General features: G+C 36.4%; 1 protein-coding gene across 1 annotated transcript in view; it reads left to right on the plus strand.

Annotated features, from left to right (window-relative positions):
• Window positions 1-20290, plus strand: part of RICTOR (RPTOR independent companion of MTOR complex 2) — a 78815-nt gene that overhangs the window by 13006 nt on the left and 45519 nt on the right. Inside the window, exons 3-5 of the mRNA XM_065663900.1 lie at window positions 5227-5324; window positions 14023-14087; window positions 19659-19790. Of these exons, the coding sequence (XP_065519972.1) occupies window positions 5227-5324; window positions 14023-14087; window positions 19659-19790 (295 nt within the window). The remainder of the gene's footprint in view (window positions 1-5226; window positions 5325-14022; window positions 14088-19658; window positions 19791-20290) is intronic.

Raw genomic sequence — 20290 nt, forward strand, 5'->3', positions numbered from 1 at the left:
TACAGCTATTGCTGGTCCTGTTTCATCCCTGCATTAGATGCAGTGCTGGCTGTTTTGTGTAGCTGGAGCTCTGTGGTATTCTTTCTCTTGGGAGAATAGGATCTGTCAGAACACATCATGATTCTCACTGGGAAGAGCAATGTCACAGTCCTGTAGGGGTGAAAAAAGGATTCAAGCCCTAAAAGGTTATGAGAGTTCAAAAACAAATCAACAGCACAACTTTGAAGACTTTTGGTGTACATACATCTGTGAATTACTTTGAGTCATAGAGAATCATGGAATTCTTGAGGATAGGATTTTAAAAACACCAGTGTTGCTCTGTGCTGAAGATTATCATTATATGCACTGGATGTTAATTGGCGCAAGCAGTTGTGCGTGAGAAACTGGTGTATCAGAAATACATAGAATAGATGTCTGCTACTTGGAAGTGCTTGCTGTCCAAAAAAGAAAGCAGGTACACAGTAAATGAAACAGTAATGATCAGCAAGCTAAGCTGTTGTTGCAGAATGCAAGTATGCTGGGTTGAAATGTTTGTACATATCAAGTTTTCAGATGAGATTTGAGGCAAAGTGGCTTTGTGTGCATTGGTAGGGACAATATGCAAAGTGTAAAGTGCGGGTTAAAAGGGAAAAAAAAGTGACTTTTTTTTTTTTTAAGAAATGCCTTCTGGAAAGGGTATGTCCCACTTCCACCACTCTGCCTGTGAATGGCTTGTTAGCAAAGCCACGTCCGCATGGATTTTTGTAAGACTTTAGTTTGACTCATATCACAGCAGAAAACTAACATAGCAAAAGAATTAAAAGTATGCTGCTGAGTTAGTGTTATTTTAATGTGAAGTTGATAGATGCTGGAGTAGTGTAAAGGATAGGGTGTATCATATAGTGGGATAGAATAGAGAGAAGAAAAGTGCATCTTTTGGCAGAAGTAACAGCAGCTCAGTCATTTTGCACAGCTCCACCCTTAAAGAAGTACCATGCCAAACAATGCGAAGATACTTATCTTTTGCTATGGGCCAGCTCGAGATCATAGAATCATTTATGTTGGAAAAGACCTTTAAGATCATAGAGTTCAACCATAAACGTTACACTGCCAAGTCTACCACTAAACCGTGTCCCTGCGTGCCACATCTACATGTCTTTAAAATACCTCCAGGGATGGTGACTCAACCACTTCCCTGGGCAGCCTGTTCCAATGCTTAACAGCCCTTTTTGTGAAGAAATTTTTTCTTTATGAGTCAGCATATCAGTAATAAATGAGGTAAGTTAGGAAAGAACAGAGTTTTGAGGGGTCTTAAAATTCTAACAAGTAGCTTCTTTGTCTTTTTTTGGATGGAAAAGTAAAAACTTTTGAAGAGCTGAAGAGTAAGGGTTAACCAGAGCTAAGAATTCTCAGCAGCAGTGGTCTGAAGTGGGGTCCTAAAAAAAAAACCAAACAAACGAAAACCCATCATGCAACCAAACAAAAAAAGACCCCAACAACCAAATAAAAATGAAAAGGCTTTGTCAACACCGGCACCAGCTGTTGAGAATGAAATGTTTGGGCCATGATGTTTCTTACTTTGGGAGATGGCTTTCATTTTGTGCCATGTTTTTTTCCATTTCTGCATTAATCAAAGTTCTTCAGTGCTGTTGCGTGAGATTTTGTGACGGGAAGATATGCAGTGCTGGATCTAAACTTTGATTATAGGAAAGCCAGGTGGCTTAGTTGGTAGAATCCAAAATGTATTTAGTCTGTTTTCAAGCCTATTTAATGAAAGGACAGACTAGCAAGAGACTATATTTGAATTTGTGAAGTTGTGTTATTTTGTTAAAATTTTTTACATCTGCCACATGTGGAGTTCTGTTAAGCCTGCCTACCTTCCCTGTTGGCTTTATTTTTAATAAAGATGAGTCACGCTTCAGTAGCTAAGTAAATTTTCTACTTCTTTCTGATATACAATAAATCGCCAGAAGAGGAAAAACAGGATAGCCAGTCTTTCCTTGGAGTTAATATGTCACAATTTTTTTTAACTTTTCTTGAAAGATGTTTTTTTGCAAGAAGGTGGTTTTGAAGTTTAAGACAAGACTTGAACTGACAAGACTTGACTGAAGAAGCTTCTGCAGTGTTAGTTCTTTCTGAACTAGTATGCTATTAGAGGGTATTTATTTCCTTACTATCGTGTTTTATCTGCTGCAGTAGTGCTGTTGATATAATCGAAGTCTGAGCCAGCCAACGTGTTGTATTCATATTATCAATTTACCAGTGGAAACATCTGTTGTGTTCTCAGTTTTCCCACAGTGCTGTAGATCGTACACTGTAGTCCCCACTTTGTTTCAAATTACTTGTCTGCTAGTGAAGCTTCTGGGAAATACCTGGCTGCTCTGCTAAACACTACAAAGATTGCTTTCCTCAAACTTTTCTGTCCCTCTAGAAATGAGAAGTTTTTTCAGCACAGAGGACTGTGTGAAGAGATACTGCTGTAACTGCAGTTTTTCACACACATGTAAAGTGATTTTAGTGCACATTTTAATTAGGCGGCCTCATTATAAAGGTCTGCCATTGCTACAGATTTGTCAACATGGGAAGTGGTAGCATTGTCATGTCCTGGTTTCTTCATATCCCAATGGGCTGCCTTTCTGCACAGCACATCTTTCTTCCTTCTGCATTAGTGCTCACTTTGTCAGGTAGCTGAATGTAAGAGTTCATTGCCAGCAACGTATAAGAGGGTTTGTGGTCTGTCTTGTCCGTATAGTGAGCTGTACTTTGGTAGAGGTTTACTGAAGTATGTAGCCATCTGCACTTAGAAAATTAAAACTTCTAAGCAGATTTCTAGTAATTTTAGAAAGTTATCGTTGCTACTTGTTGCCCAGGGAATTGCAGTAGAACATTCTGGAGGGTGTTCCCCCACCCCCTGCCATTACCTAAGGCAGGCCAAAGCATAGAAATCAGCCAAACTGTATTATAAAGAAACCAAATTATGACAAATTTTCCTCTCCTGTTATGTTCCCTTGAACTTAGGGGCTGTGGTGTAGACTATTTGTAGTGCTGTAGCTGTCGCAACTTGCTTGGTTTTAGTGTTTCTCTTGCTCTCGTTTTTATGGCTTATGCTATTGCAAACCTTTCAAACTGAGTTCAGCCCTGGAAACGTAAACTCTGCAGAGGAATCCTGAACTTGGGATGGATCTAGTAAGACTTTCACTTTCTCTAATTTCTATGATAGCATCAGATTTCTTGTTTTCAGTGGTGGGCTGTGGGGATTCAAAGAGGTGCATGCACGTGTTCCAATTTAAGTTCAAAGTTACTGGATGTCAGTTTTAACTATTCATACTGTTTTGCAGTGCAAGGTAGCTCAGCCTGCATTTATGGCTCAGTATCCAAAAACTGACAACTTACGGCAGTGACTTAGATTTGTAGAAGAGGGTATTTCACATCAAGCTTGTGAACGCTGAGATTGATGCCTCAAAATCTCACTGATCCTTTTCAAAAAGTCATGATTATGTGTTGTGGCAATAGCATGTCTGTACATGTGCTAATGTTTTGTTACAAGCAATGTAGTCAATGTAACTGATTCCCCTTAGGCTTGAGTAGGTATCTTGCAGGTAAGCGGGTTAACTGCTTTCATCGACTGATAGACGAGATCTCCATTGACTACAATGCATTTACAAGTTTACACATCTTAATTCAGTTGTCTTATTCTTAAATACTGTCTTGTACTCTTGATGGTAGTACATATAAAGGGTCTTGTCTTTGCAGCTATGATCTGGATGTATCCTGATAAGATGGCTAGTTAAGTCTGCTTTTTCAAATTTGTTGGTTTTTAAAGTTTTTAAACTGCAGAAAGTGATTAAAAACTTAGCTTCATTTATAGAGATGGTGAAGGAGGTGCTTTCTTTACATCTCTGACACTTCTGGTTTCTTTTGTGTTATGAAAAATATACGGATATCCTTTCAGGATAAACAGGGAAGTAAAAAACTTTATGTGGTTTCTGCAAATTCAGCTGTATTACAAGGAGATTAAGGATAATTTCAGCTGTAGCTGTTTATACTGCAGTAGGAAGCAAGTTTCTTTTACTGAAGTTAGTGTGGGGCATCACACACAAACCCCTTCTCTTTGCTACTTTCCAGATGTCTGGTGTTTGGACTCTTCCGGCTTTTTCTAAAGACTTCATTTTGTGTAATGAGGTTTTTCTTTTTTTTTCCTTTTTTAGTAATGTGATACTTTCTAAGAGCTCACATCTGCAGCATAGCCTTGATATGTCATTTCAAACTACAGCACTGTTGATAGTATTGTTGTTGTGCCTATCATACAGTGTCTACTTGATCCAAGACTGCATGAGAATCCTGCAGCCAAGTATCTCCCTTTGAAAACTGTCCTGCTGCAATACCACGGTGTACAGAGCTTACTGCAGTTTGTGTTACAGTAGTTCTGTGTGCAGCTCTCTGTGCCCAGCTCCACTCTGTGCTGCTTGTCCCACTCTGCTGCAACTCCCCCCAACCTTATTTGCAAAGGTGGAGCAATATTGTCTCTTCTTACCATGTTTGGTAACCCTTTTCCATTTCCCAGACCAGAATGCAAGGTCATCAGTTGGTGTTTGAATCCTCGTTTGTGGTTTTGGTTGAGTTTTTTCTGCAATTGGAATAGTGGACCCTGAGGAACAAAGGACATGATGTTCCTAGTCCCCATATATTTTGTAGTTCACTTCCCATGTCACTCAAAAGTTCTAGCCTTCTAGTTACAGTTTAGGGTGATTGTAGAGGGAGGTTAATATGGAAAGCAGGAAAGAGCTTTGTTTTCCCCAAATCCCACCAACCCTTTGTCAGGAGGGAAAACAAGTCAAGTGGTGCGTCAGTAACGTGCAATATTTTACTGCTGTCTTTATGTTCACTTCTTGTCTTTAAATTGCAAGGGGGTTAAGGATAAAGCTGTTCAGTTACGAGACATTAGGATTGGAGTTTCATACACTAAATGAATATCTTTGTAAATGGAAGATATTGATTAAAATCTGCTTTAAAATGGAAGTATCTCTTTTCTGTGGGCTTTAGCATTCATTCTAGAGAACTTGGTATGCCTGATTTTGGTTCTAAACATAAATCAAATTGATCCTTTTCTTGAGGTGAAAAGGAACAGCACCCTTTATTAAGAGCTGGAGAGAGCTGTTGCATTTAGAAAACTACATGTTGAATGCATGTGTAGATTTTTGACTTTTTCTTCAACTGTATTTTCTAATAACCTGTTTTCTTTTGCAGAACCCTCTGATAATATGAGAGAGATTCTCCAAAACGTAGCCAAATTGCAAGGCGTTTCAAATATGAGAAAACTAGGTCACTTGAATAATTTTACTAAGGTAAGAGCTTAAATGGTGTCATAAAGCAAATGGTGGGTTAAGTTGCACAAAAAGCTAAAGATTGCTTCCTGCTTCACAGAATTGAATCAAAAATGTGAAATGCCAACTCAATTGATGTAAACTGACAGTGTGGTAAGGTTAAAGACTGTCAATGAGTATGATATGGTGGTTAGGATGCTAACAGAATAGTAACGGCAACTTTCATTGCAGTTTTCCAGTGGAAAAAAAAGACTTAAAGGGGCAATTTCCAGTCTTTATTGTTGATTTTTGCTTTTTTTGTGTGATTTTTGGTGCTTTTTCCAAATAGGTGCTTCCAAATCATAGGAATGTGACAAGTACTTGCCTCCCCACAAGTACAATGGATATGTTGGAAGCTGTCATTGCGAATTGACAGGAGGCAAGAATTAAAAACCTACTGCAGGGTGAGAGTGTAGGCTGAAGAAAGAGGCCAGGACAGGCGTTCAGAAGGAGAGCAAGTACCATATATTTTTGGGGGGGGGATTTTTTGGGGGCTTTTTTTTTCTTGCTTGTTTGTTTTTGTTTTTTTTTGTCAGTGAGGAACCTGTAGAGAGGAGCCGAGAGAGCTGATGGGAGATAGTGGGTTAGGAAAATGGTGCTTGTTGTAGCATACTGAGTGGTTGTGTTTGGACCAGTGTTCCATTTATCAAAACAACGGAAAAATGCTCCTAGTCCATGAGCTAGGAGACATTTTTGAGCTTCAGTGCGAGTATTACCTTAATGGACGGACTGATAGTCAAAAAAAATTGTACACATTTCTGACAGAGCACTACAGATGCGGCAGTCTGCATGAAGATGATACAGCAATCAGTGGTAGCCAAGCAACAAGGTAGCTGAGGAGAATTTTGTGGGGAAATTAAGGTTAAAAGCTAGTAATGAATCATTAAGTAAGGTAACCAGGAGGCTACTTGACATTTTTGAGGCAATCTCAGGTGAAAGAACAAATGCTCAGGGGTGGGTTTGAGGAACCAATTGGCATGAGATAAGACAAAATGCATGATAAACGTCGAAGTAGACATGCTTGTTGGCTGTTAAAAGCACTCCTTGTAAGATTGAGCAGCTCTTCAGTGGTATTATTTGCAATTCAGTTAGCAGGAGGTACTGACGACAAAATCACTAGTAAATAAATCTGTCTTCTAGTGCATTATAACAACTCTGTGTATGCTTCAGTTGCTGAGTTAGTCCAGAGCACATGTAGGTGCACAGCATTCACTAAGGAACTGAAATCAGTTATAGTGAAATCTCTTCTTTGGGTCATTGCCTTGTTCTGTCTGTCAGACATCCACAGTTGACAAAACGTTGCTGTTTTTACTGAGATTACAAACTGTGTTGCAAGAAAGCCCTTTATTCTGATAGAAAAGGATGATGCATAACTGTTTCCTTTTTGTGCTAATCTGAAAACTTTTGAATGTGAGTGCTTCCAAATTCTGTAGTTGCCTTAAAATTAAAGAGCTGGATTAGATTTGCAGATTCATGATTCCCAGTGAAAAGGCAATATTCAAAGCTATGGATGTTAAAATAGTGTTGATTTTACTACTGAAAATCAGATGTTAAGCCCCCTTAGATGTGGTAAAGTTGTAAAGATGCATACTGTAATTACAGCATGAACCAAAAACTCTTCTAAAAAGATAGTTTTGAAAAATTGAATTATTTCATAATTAAATATTTGAAGAATATGCTCTTTATACTTAACCTGGTGTTAAAATGGAAAATACTTACAAAACACAAGGACGATTTTCATAAATTGGAATGAAGACTGGCAAGGAAGTATGAATTTCTGGAAAAACAGCTTTCTAAAGTGAAGTATTACTTTTGAAGACAGCCTGTAGTTCCTAACCTGGTTTTGATCGTGAATCAGAGTGACCCTATATGTGAGAATCATCCTACTTTACTCTAAGAACAAGTGTTCAACATTATAAATAATCTCCCTGGAATATCTGCTTTATAAATGCTTGCCTTGTGCGTTTGGTTTTGAAAACTCTTTATATTTTTGTTTGAGCTATGAATGCAGTTATGAAAGTAGATGAAGGTTGCAAATTGTACTGTGTTATCTGCCTTGTGGTTGGAGCAGTTCTGTGTTTCTCATTCCAGTGGTTAAGAGTGAAAGCCTGGAGCTTGGGGGAGATAGTTTTATTTCCTTTTTGCACTGTGGCCTTCTACCATGAATTGAAATAGTCTCAGTTCCCCCTTTATGAGATAGGAGTGTGGGGAAGATGTGCTGTGACCTGCGATGCTTGTATCATGTCTTGGAATAACGTTGAAGATGAGCTCAATTTGTTTGTAAATTCTTGCATTTTGTGATCCATTTTTGAAAGGCTACTAGTTGTCTAGGATATTTGTCCTGTAGACAGGAAAGGGCCTTTCAAAAATTTTAAATTGCATATTTCTGATGAAGTAATACAGAAAATATATAAAATTTAACCCTCCTGCTGGAAATACTATTCTTATTAAAAGAAAATGTCAGTACCAGTCTAAGGAGTTGCTGCCCACTGCTACAGATTTTTCCTTCAAAGGCTGAGGAGATCTCACATTTGGAAGAAATACTGTTCTACTTTTTTGGTCAGGGGAAGCAAAATGTGTGTATTAACATAAAAACAAATAATGTAAGTTAATGTGGACTTTCCTGTGGACTGTGGTAGATATCTTGAAATTAATATAAAGCTTGATGTCTCAGGTATGTTAGGATCAGGTTTCTTTCCTTGAAAGAGGACTAGATTTTTGACATGGGGTTTGTTTCCTCTCCCGTTTTTTTTTTTTTTTTTGTTTTTGTGTTTTTTTTTGTTTTTTTTTTTTTGAGGAGAAAGAAACAAATCACACAATGGTTTGGATTGGAAGGGACCTTAAAGCTCATGTGGTTGCAACCCCCCCTGCCACAGCCAGCAACATCTTCCACAAGACAGGGTTGCTCCAAGCCCTGTCCAACCTGGCCTTGAACACTGCCAGGGATGGGGCAGCCACAGCTTCTTCTGGGCAAATCACCCTTCAGAAATTACTGAGCTAGACTCCAGATTTTATGCAGAAGTTAAATATAAAAAATTTATTAAAATAATAATGATCAGCAGTCAACAGGATTTGTTACCTTGTCTGCAAGGAAGATACCATAAGGTGGATAGTTTTTTTGAAGCTCACATTCCTTATTGGTGTAGCTCCCTTCCATTTGTCTTTCCCTTCAAGAAAAGCGTTAAAAATTAATAGTCAAGTCCCCACAGCACTCATACTTACTGTGCAGAGTAAGCTTAACAGGATGTTTTAGAAAAACTTGCATTTCATTCATCAAGTTTTACCTAATACTTCTTAATAAAAACCTTACTGCTCACATTCTTGACACTTTGGCTGCAGAATGTAGGTTGTTCTTACCCATCAGGCATTGTAAGGTTTCTGCTCCAAGAAATTAGCTTTCCCAGTCTGGTGATACTCAGGCTGTGGAAAGGTTTGTTTAATGTTGAGCAGTGGAAAACTTAGAAATTTTTTTTTCATCTGGTGCTCATCACCTAAATAAGAGAAGCTGCAGTTTGTGGGCAAAATTACAGCCTAACCTGTGTTAGACAAAAATAATTTTGTTCCTTTCAAACCAACTGTATGACTTTTTAAGCTAACCTGAATTCTGACATGAAAACTGTTTGAGGATTTGACCTCCAGTAAATGGTCGGTGATACCTTCAGTTGTCACAGCAGTTCTCAAGCTTGGTATGTGCCTTTGGCTTCAGTAAGCTGAGTAGGATTACCCATGTTTCATTTATATGGCCAGCTACATAGGGTGAGCACCTTGAAGTTTCCCAGCTTCTGTTGATTAATACCAAAACATCATGGTTACTTCTTTGGGGTTTTCCCCACCCCCATGAGAAGTAGTAAGTGATAAATTACTGAAAACTAGAAAGAACTGTACAATTATATTTACCTAGTGGAAAATATATTTCGAACTATTTATTTAGAATCCTTTATTATAGAAGGTTATATATATATATATAAGGCATAGAGATCCTCTATATCTTTTATAAAACTGGAAGTGTATTTAGATAATGAACAGAAAAAAAAAAATCCACAGGTGGTGTTTATAGGGATTTCTGTCTTTCATTCAAAAAGAAAGGTGTTGTTTACAGACAAAATGAACCTTAATTCATTTTAGGTTAAGCATAGCAATTAACTAGGCAATGTGATGTGGCAAATAATATTCTAAATCTTCTAAAAACTAATTTGTCATTATTTAATGTGTCTCTACTTTTCTGCTGTATATATCTGTTAGGTTTTGACTATGCTGCTGAATTTCACTATATAGATGGAGTTTGGAGCTATAGAGGCTTTCATGGATTCTTTCTCAGTCCGATTCATAGTCCATCATTTTAGAGTCTCATTTGTCCTCTGCAAAACCCAGGTATCTTAGAATCTGAATGTAGTATTGACTGACTGTAACATTCATCCATGTAGCTAAACCACAATGGGCAAAACTTAAAATCTCAAGATGAATCTTGTAACAGATATAAACACAACAACTGCTTAGGGGCATTCAGATGTGGAACAAACCTGGAGAATTAATGGGTATAAATCCAGAGTCCACAATTTCAGTAGAGGCTTCTCTTCAGACTAGAATCTATTGAGAAGTCTTCTCATAAATATTATGAGTGATGGTTGAAAGTTTATCTTCAAAATTACAGTGTAATAATTACATTTGGATGCACAGACTAATATCCTACTTTTACCTAATAATTTCTGTGACTATGCTGTTGAACATAAATTTGAATGGTCTTGGTGTGCGCTTAGCTTGTGTATGCTGTTGACCTCCTGTGGTTTTGTTGTTTTGAGCTACTGTTTCCAAGACATGTTGATGTGTTACTCATATTGCTATGACTCATCCAAGTAGCATGAAAAGCTCATAGCTGACAGTAAACATGAAAAAAACCTCTTCACTGTGAGTTAGTCACTGTCTGGCCTAGTGTAAGTACCATTTTGTCCTAATATTAAATCGTACTCCCAAAAAGTCTGTGCTATTCCCATATATTTACTACTGTATCAAACATTTTCAATGTTAGAGTTGACTTGTTGGAAGTTTTAACAAGCAAAGTATTTTCTGTCTATGTGTGTGTATATAGAAGTAAGTAACATTTATTGTGTACATATAAAAATATACACCTTTTATAAGATATGTTTATATTTCCATATAAATATATTTGCATAATTCCAGACATTTACATGATATGATAATCCACAGCCATTTTCATAAAATACAGCAATGTATAGCCAAACGCAGATTTTAATATTTTGGTACTGCTTGCCTACAAACTCAGACTACAACGACATGCACGTTAATTGTTTAATGTTACAGTTAAGCATATGACAGTTATTTGGATTTGTCAGGAATTCAGCCATCTAAAAAACTACTGCATTTTGGGCCAGAATCACTGACCTGCTTAATGTCATTTGAATGTTAAATGAGACGAAAGTGGCAAAGTTTTCCTTATGATGTGTTTAAGACCAGACATTTATAACTGAAAAAATACCCAAAGCATTGAGGTTACCCAGAGCTGAACAGTATCTTCTTTATAGCAGCTTCATGACCTTTTTTCTCCTTTAAACATATATCAACCCAACGGTTTGTGTTTTTTTTTTTTTTTTTTTTTTTTTCACCTGGACTAAATGAACCCAGTGTCTTAGCCTTCATGTGTGTATTGGGTACATTTTCTAGCTGCCTTGTGCATTCTTCTGCTCTACTTTTCCCAGATTGTCTGCTCTTAAAATGTTGCACCCAAAATTTTACCATTTTGAGAGCAGCTTGGGAAATGATGAAAAAATTAATCTATAACATAATGCAGTCCTATAAATATTTCTAAGGGTAAAAATTACTCTTTTTTTTTTTTTTTTTTGTGAAATTGCATCACATTAGTTCATTTAATTTGTAGTTCGCAGGAACTTGGAAATCTTGCTCTCTTTTTGAATTTCATTTTGTATTTTAACATTCTGAATGCTTTCAGGACATCTTTTCTTTCTCTGTTGGACTTGCTTCAGTTTTTGTGTCTTAATCATGTGTGATACCCTAAAGGATCCCTTCTTTTTATTTAATAGAATTTTCTTACTGAGTTTGGGCACTCCTTTCAAATTACTGAAACATTTTGAATTCTGATCTTGCTGTTTGTCTTTTAAAGCCTTTTCTAGCTGGAAGTCCTGTAATTGCACTACTGTGTGTAAATTGCAAAGAAAACTAATGCATAAGTAATGGCGGTCCATTGGAATGAGAATAAACTAACAGCTAAAAAAGATAATCTTGTACTTTTTTTTTTTTTTTTTTTTTGGGCCATTGTATCTGTTCATTCTCTGAAATGTTTCATGTGTTTGTAGGCATCATCAAACACTTTGATAATAATTATCAATACATTTAGATATCTGCATCCACAAAGCAGTTAAACTTAGTGAAAGTTGTAACTCATCAAGTTACATGACCATGTTTGAGTTTCAAGATAAGGTTATGCTGTTGAGTTTCTTTCTATGTCAGTAGGGATATGTGCAGTGGGAGCATATATAGGAGAAAATGGTTGGTATTGAGGAGCTAATAACCTCACTATACACATTTGGTAAGAGTCGTTACTGAGAACTAGACTAGAGATGGTCCAGTGGACTGAATACTCCTTAGCAGCAAGCTAGGTGGGTTCTTGTAACACAGCTGCTTTAGTTTCATCTCTGGACCACTCAAGATGAAAACTAATGGTGAATGCAGTGATGGGAGACTTGCCTCAGGAATGCTGTAGTGCACAAACTAGCAGCTTTCTCAAGAATGTTTTTTACTACATCAAAATTACAATCCTGTAGGAGTTTTTAAAGTAGGAAAGAAACACTGTTGAGGATAATGTGGGATGTTAAATGAGGATTTCTCCTTCGTGCTGGGGTGGAATGATGAGCAGATGTTTAGATGTATAAATGATTAGCCTAAACAACTATTGATGTACTTGTCTGAAACTGAACAATGAACTGTTTTTACTCGCTATCTTCTCACACTGTTTTGCTTACACTCTGCCAGCCAATTTTTACAGTTCATAAGATGCCAATAGAAACGCTAAAGCAGCAGTGGTGGCCTTAGGCAGCCCAGCAACATGGCATAAAAATAGATTGATGCTAGGAAGTGACATACTGTCATAACCAGTTAATACACCAGTTGTCTTTTATTATCAATTAAATATGAATGGTGGTGGAAAAAAATATGTAACTTGCCTTCTGTTTTATAATCATGTTTGGTTATAGCCACTGTTAAGAAAAATGCAAAATCCAAAATATTTCAATTAACCAAGATTATTTGAACCCAGATGTGGGGCTGATCCAGGCCAGTGTAATTATCTGTCTCATTAACAGTGTCGGATATCACTATGCATTTTTCTCACAGTACAAAAAGTCATATCTTAAAATCTGATGTGATCCTTGGAAGAATTTGTACTTGTTGGACATAAACCAAAGTATTGTTTGAATTTAAACCAGCGAGCTAATAAAATAGGTTTAATTAAAAGCAGAGTTTCTGCAATATACTGTTTTTTCAGATGAACGTGAAGAGTAGAATGGGAGCATGGAGCATGTTTAATATTTGAACTTACAGTAGCCTTACTTTAACTGTTTAGCTTTATTATTATTGTTAGCAGTAAATACAAAGAATATGGCAGAGGTTTTGATATATTCTAATATATTCTAATATTTTCACTAGTTAGCACAAACACTTCCTGAGTTCCTCACTGAGGAGAAGCAGTTAATATTGTGCTGGCTTAGAACTGAACACGTGCCTGTTTTGAAAAGAGAGGACAAAGTGCAAAGCTATTGCAATCAGTATTAGTCACTTGAGTTTTTGTAAGTGCTTGGAAAAGTGCTTTGGGATTTGGATGTGGTAAGTATTTTAGCATTTTAGCAAGGGGGGTAGTAAGTGAGATTTCCTTGCTGCTCTTGCAAAGGAGAACAGCATCAGCTCTTCTTACAGAAGGGACTGTTTTCTTTCCTTAGGCTAAAGCATTGGCATGCACTACTTTCCTCCTTTTGAAATTGGTTTTAAACGTAAAAGCTACACTTGTAAATTTTCAGTGTTGTGTTCAGAATGGATAGATATAGTTGAAATGTTCAGAATTTGCAACAGTCTATAGGCTCCATTTTGTGTGCATTAATTCAGCCTTTGAACTGGTGTTTTTCAGAGGTACAAGTTCTATGGAATCGATGGCAGGCTAGGCCAAATGTCAGTTAAAGAACACTTATCATCGGCAATGCCTTCTGATTTTTTTTTTTTTCCTGCCACCTCTGCTGCTGTAGCCAAACATAATAGTAGATCAGCAGTATCAATCTTTGCTTCATAATCCTCACCTGAGAGTTCACTCCCCTTGAATGTGGATGTGCCTTCAGCCTCTCTCTTTTCAGGTTACCAACTGCCAAACTAGCTAGTTGGAGTTGAAAAACTGACCAGTAGTCACCTTACACAATTGTGCAAGCTTTCTGCTAGTATAGGAGGCCACAAATTTGTGTGTGAACGATGTATATAGGAACAGAAAAGTCACAGCAGAAATTCTCAGGGAAGTCTGAAGTTGGTACGCTTCTCCTTGCCATGAATGAAATTCATTGGGTTTCTTTGAATGCATTGCCAGATATCTACAGTTTTACATAATTATTTTGAAAGACTTACAAATAATGCATGTTTTGTGGTTTTTTTTTTTCTTTTTTATTTTCAGCTGCTTTGTAATATTGGCCATGCTGAAGAAAAGCTAGGTTTTACGTATGACAGCATCATAATATGGTAAGTAGTAAGGAACACTAGAGTAATACTAGGGTACTTTAATCTTTTTAAGTGCAATTAACTAAGCTTTATTTCTGAGCTAGTATTTTGTTTCCCTAATGAGTTTAAATTTCCGAATTCAAATATATGCCTTACAGATATTCTGGGTTAAATCAGAAATAGATTATTCACTTTGAGGCATTTCTTACTTATATTCCCCATAGAGTAAAAATACTTGCAAATATCTCCAGACTTGCAGAAAGCACTTTCAGTGAAAATGAGCACCTACAGAATTTAGAGCATGCCTTTGGTGTATCATCAGCATTTAAGGATAAACATTTATGTTAATTGTGTTTGTGTATATGTGTCTGTAACATTGCTTTTCCTGCTACTAAAATGCCCTGTGTATGTACTTCCAAGTGGAATTTTTCTGTATTTTATGGCCATTTCTGACAGTCAATAGTAACTACATGCTTATTTCCAGAACTTCTGTGGTTTTACGCAAACATTAGTAAATTTGTCTTGAGACTCAACATAGGTGGCAGAAACAACTAAAATCTAGTATTTAATATGATTTCTGTCTTCTTTTGATTCAGTTATGAAACTTAGAAAAGCTAGTCACTCTTCAAGTAAAATGTTGGAAATACTTGTGTAACTTCTTGTCTTTTTTAAACAGAATTGCTTTTTCTTGCGAGAACTAAAAAAATAAAGTGTATTTTTGTGAATGCATATTTTGCTCTAAGCTTTAATAAGTTCTCTTCTGATGTTATGTAATCTGTTATGGTGCTTTATGATGGGACTAAACATCACTTAAGAGTATAACTTCAAAATTCAGAGTTCTTTGGTAAATATTTTTAAATACAAGCCTTAAAAGGTTATGCAAATACAAGTGTTTGTTTTTATAGTCAGAAGTTTGCAGAAAGATCTGCTAATCCAAACACAATTATAGATATTGATGTTCTCAGCAGACACATGGAGGAAAAATTGCCTTCTGCTTAGAAAAATGCCAAAAATGGCTTCTCAAAAAAAAAACCATAAAACCCCACAAACCCAAAAAACTACTAACTCCCCAAAAACCAAAAGACAACCAAACACAACCTGAAACAAACAAACAAACTCTAGAAACATATATCAAGAAAGTTACCTTGGTTAGTGTTGTTTTGGTCAGTCCGATGGGTCCTTTGTGTATGTACACTAGAAGTAAATTTTTAATGTGTGTATGTAGGTTATTGTGCTGTGGTGTTAATTTTCAAACTCAAAGATTCCACTCAGATACTAACATTGTAACAACCATAATCATGCTGATTTGTGGTTCTTCAGAAATATTTATAGGATGGGTTGTTTTCATGAGATACTGACCTTTTAGGCAAACTTAAAATTGTTGCTGGAGTTATAGGCATTCTGTGGTAGTATTCTGTTTGCGCATTGTTATATAGCAAAAAATGCAGTTATTCTGAGTAACATGCAAATATCTGAAGTTTTTAATAGATTTTGGAAGTGACCTTCAGGTAGGCTAAGTATATGTATTCCTTTGGACTTAACATGCAAGTACTGTAATTTGCTCTGCTGATGTTCCCAACATTATCTTGGATTTCACTAGGGAAACCTTTTTGTTCTACAGAGCAAACTTGGTTTTCTTTGAAAATGTGAAAACGTTATTTGGATGCAAGAAGTACCTTGTGAGTTTTCTGGTGTTGGGAGGTATAACTGGCTAGTCTGAGCACATTAAATTGGAAGGGAATTATGATTTCAAGAATAATTTTAGATTTCCTATATAGTCCTAGGGTTTGGGGTCAGTAACCGTGGTAGACTGTTTACCCCCAAACTGAAGACAGTCACAGTCTACAATAATTGTGATTGCCCTAAAGTTAGAAATCTGTTTCTTAGAACTCATTTTCTTTTTAGCATTTTGTTAGGTGCCTAATTTTAGTTTCTTCCTGCCAGCAGATGGAGATAATAGTGACACCTTGTGTTGTCATTCCCAGTGTAGATGGGTCTTCCTGGTTCCCAGAGCACCATACCATTGACAGATGAGAGGAAGCCTTGAGCCATGAAGAAAATGGAGTGTTGGTAGGCCTCAGAAACTTTTGAGGTCTTTTAGAAATGTGCCAAAAGGCTTTAGTCATGAAAGCAAAATTCAGAATATTCACTATTACCTGACAGGATCAAACAGGGATTTGTCAAAACCATGGTTATCTTTGCATAGTGAGTAAATGAGGTGCTTTAAAAGAAGGTGCAGGAGTGATACTGTAATAGGTATTGAATATCCTTTCTTATTCCATTCTTTATTAGGTCTTCCAGACTTTTTGTCACTCTCAATGTTTATCATCCTTAATTCTGTCTTATTTTCATTTCTGCAGTGACATTTAAAATACTAGGGTAAGTAGTATTGTGCTTAGTTTTTCTCTTACAGAATCATGGTGGTTTTTGGCACTTTCAGCCAAATAGGTGCATGTGGAATGTGCATATCCATTTTCTTGATCTGATGGCTCTTCTAGAGCCATATAATAGGAGTTTATAACACAGTTTTTGTATTGATGTATGGAAAGTCACATCTAACAATCTTGAATTTGCTTCACCATCTTCTTAACTGTGCTTACAGATAATTTTTAAGTTCCCTTGGAGATTTTTATCACCCCATCCTATTCTTATTAATATAAATAATGTTGTCATCTATATTTCTGCACACCTACCCACCCTGCTTCTTCCAAATCAGTTATTGTATGCTAAATACTGCCTACAAAAAGGGATTGTGAACTTGGATAAAAATGGGGACAAAGACTTGCCAGGGCAAAAATCTTCCACTCACCTCTGCTCTTCCATTATTTTTTCATATTTTGATTTGTGAAACTACTTTTCATCATTCTATAATCTCTTTATATCTCTTAATATAGTCTTCAGCAGCATCTTAACCTTTTTATATATTATTGTAATAACTCCTTTCAAGTCTTAAAAAAGATTAGTAGAGTATAATTTGTGTAAACTGTACTGGGTGCTTCACATGGCTAACCAGTTTTATTTTGAGGTAATTTTGTTTTGAGATCATTAACTGTCCTCTGGATGCCTTTTAGAATCCTTTTTGTATAGACCTGTTAATTGCCATTTCTCCATCGTGGCCACAACAATTTATAATACGGCACTATCAAATATATACAGATAGTTCGTGTGAAGCTTGATGCGCTGCTGACAATACTTACTGACAGATTTCCTCCAGTTCTTCCACCATTTTCACTTCTTGGTCTCAAATGTATAATGAAAAAGGCTTTAGGATAGGAGAAGAAAATGCTTGTATCAGCCCAGCCATGCCTCTGTTGGTCTCTCACTTGCTCTATTCCTTCTTCTTTTGGGTTATCCAGAGGATCTGATTTAATTTTTCAGGTTTTCTCCTTGTGGCACAGCTGAGAAGTCAGAACATGTAGAGACATACAGCCAAGTACACATAGGTTTTCTTACATATCATTTTTTCTGTGTCCTGTACCGTGTGTTTGTTGTCTTTATAAGGTCAGGTTTCTTTCAGATTTTTATAGTTCAGTCAGTAACTGGTGATGGTTTTTGTGTGGTTTGTTTTGTTTTGTTTTTTTTTGTTGTTGTTGTTGTTGTTGTTGTTGTTTGTTGTTTTTTGTTGTTGTTTGTTTTTGTTTTTTTGTTGGGTTTTTTTAATGGAGATATTTTTGTTCACCCTTGTACACTTTTGTATGTCACTGCTTTCATTGGACCCTTATGGATTTTATGGCCTTTATTTTAGGTCTGTTATCTTTCTGGATAGCTGTATGTTTTCATTGCATTCTCACTGTTTAAAGATAGTGAGACATCCCTTTTTGGTACCTTCTGCTTTTAGATTTTGGATCTCATGATAGCATTGTCTTGTGTTGTCCTGTGCAAATTCTTTAATTAACTTCTGTCTACAAATTAAGAGCATCCTTGTGAGATTTAGAATGAGTTTTGAAAGCATTGATTGCATTTGAGAAACTATTTGTCTAAAGATTGGTTTGGTCTGCCATTCAAAAGATGTTTCTTCTCTAATATAAAAGTACGTGGGGGAGGAGAGGGGGAGGGGAATGGGAGGTGTGATGGGAAATGGAAAAATATCACTGAGTAGAACTGGGTCTTATGTGCTCATTCTTCAGACTTCCATCTCTGGAAAGCTGCAAAGCTAGAAACAATTTTTTATCTGTGATGTAAAGAATACCAGTTATCCAGTCAGCACGACTGAAGAGGTGCTTGTCTGCTTTTCTTGAATAACTTTGGAAGTAACTCTTTTCTCTAGTACAGCTTTTTTTGAGAAAGAATTTTTCTTTGCCATATAGAGAATCTGTTTCTAATTTGGGTCTAGCTCAGCTTAAGTAAACAGAGTCAATTAGTGGCACTCTTTATGTAAGAAACATACTTGATACAATAGTAACAGGGTTTTTCCTGAAGTGATTTCCTAGATTGTGCTGAAAGTAATAATCAGTTAATCTTTATTTGTGTCTAGTGTTGCAGCCTTTCTACTCTGTCTAGATACCACCTGAAAGTAGGTTCCTGTTACAGTAACTTTTCAACAGGCCAGTTCTTCACCAGAACTACTCAGAAGAGTTTTGGCACTGGAGTAGCTGATTACCATGCATGACTATCCTAGAATAAGAAAGGAAAAAAAATTAAGCCATTTGTTTATCACATGCTGAAGTATTTACATTCTTAGATGTCCACTGAAAGAATCCTACTAAAATACGTTATAGGGAGGTTGGGGTATTTCTCCTGCCCTATGTAGGAGTCAAGGAAAAAAGGGTGAATTTTTTGAGGTCCTTCAAAAGGACAGTGCATCATTTAATACTTTCTTATCTCAGGAGGCCTTCACTATCTTCTTTCCTTTTATGTAGATAGTGAATTTAGGAATTACATTGTGATGGCAGTTTTGATGACAATTCTGTTTAGGAAAGCTCACTTCAGAGCAAGCAAAATGCTTTTAAAATCTGTATAAAGAGAAATAATGTTTTGGTTATGTGTTAAAGTATGTAGAAATCTGTGCAGTGTGGGACTGCGTAAGTTATGACTGTCATATTTCATGCAGAAATAACGTGCTGTAACATTTTTAGTGAGTGGTGCATATAATTACTTAGGGTGCAGATTTGTCTCTCTTTGTCAGATTTGTCTCTCTTTTGTCAGATTTGTCTCAAAACTTTGTTTCAAGGACCTATGCTTACGGGTTGGCAGTCTAGCAGAGGAGGAAATGTGCTCTACCTGTTAATTTTCTTTGACTAATATTGTGCTCAGCTGTTCTGTTAAATAACAAGTTGTATACAGGTCTTGGTCATGTATTATTTCATGGATGTACAAGCTGTTCTCTGGGGAATGAGGGGGCTGGAAACTGGTTTCGGTTTGTTCAGATTGTTATATCTGTATCTGCTGGCAGGGGAAAGATTTGGCTTCCAGTCTGTACATGTAAGTATCTCAAAGTTGGAAAGTTAATGCAGAACCCTTTTTTTTTTTTTTTAACTTTTTTTTTTACAAAAAAGCAGACTTTTTGTTTTAAATGAGTAGATAGTAGCTGCAGATAGTGAAGTCAACTTGCTGCTAAGTAGTTGTTTGTCCCCCTTGTTTTCTTCACTGTAGCCTGAGGTTAGCTTTACTGAATGAAGCAAAAGAGGTGCGAGCAGCAGGATTGCGAGCTCTCCGCTATCTAATTCGAGACTCCAGTATTCTGCAGAAGGTCCTGAAGTTGAAAGTGGATTACTTGATAGCCAGGTAATTTTTCTCTTCTTTCTTTTCTAAATTGTACAATTGTAAATCACTTGTTTTTTCACGGTTGAGACAGTTTTTTTAATATCCTCTTACATTCTTGATTTGTAGTTTTATACAAGCCATTTTTCTTCAATGTGAATAACATCCTTTAGAAATAGAAGGATAATATATTACACCTAATACAAATAATGATACTATGAGTAATACAAATTTCTGTTTTCAATCATAAATGCCATTAATCATAAATTAATCTGTGGTGTTCTTAGGAGGTTGAAGCATCAGTAATTTTAATGTCTTAAGTTTTACGGGAGATGTGATTCTCATTATCATCAGGCTTTGGAGCCTCTAGTATGAAAGTAGCTCATGCTCAAGAATTTGTATTTAAGTATAAGCCATGATTCAAGAGAAGAGTAGCAACAGGCACACTAACAATGAGACGACAAGATAAACATGCTAAGTAGATGTAAATGTTAGCATTTCTAGTGCTTCCTTAATTAAAACCT

The sequence above is a fragment of the Lathamus discolor genome, chromosome Z (genome assembly GCF_037157495.1).
Source record: "Lathamus discolor isolate bLatDis1 chromosome Z, bLatDis1.hap1, whole genome shotgun sequence".
NCBI classification, from domain to species: domain Eukaryota; kingdom Metazoa; phylum Chordata; class Aves; order Psittaciformes; family Psittacidae; genus Lathamus; species Lathamus discolor.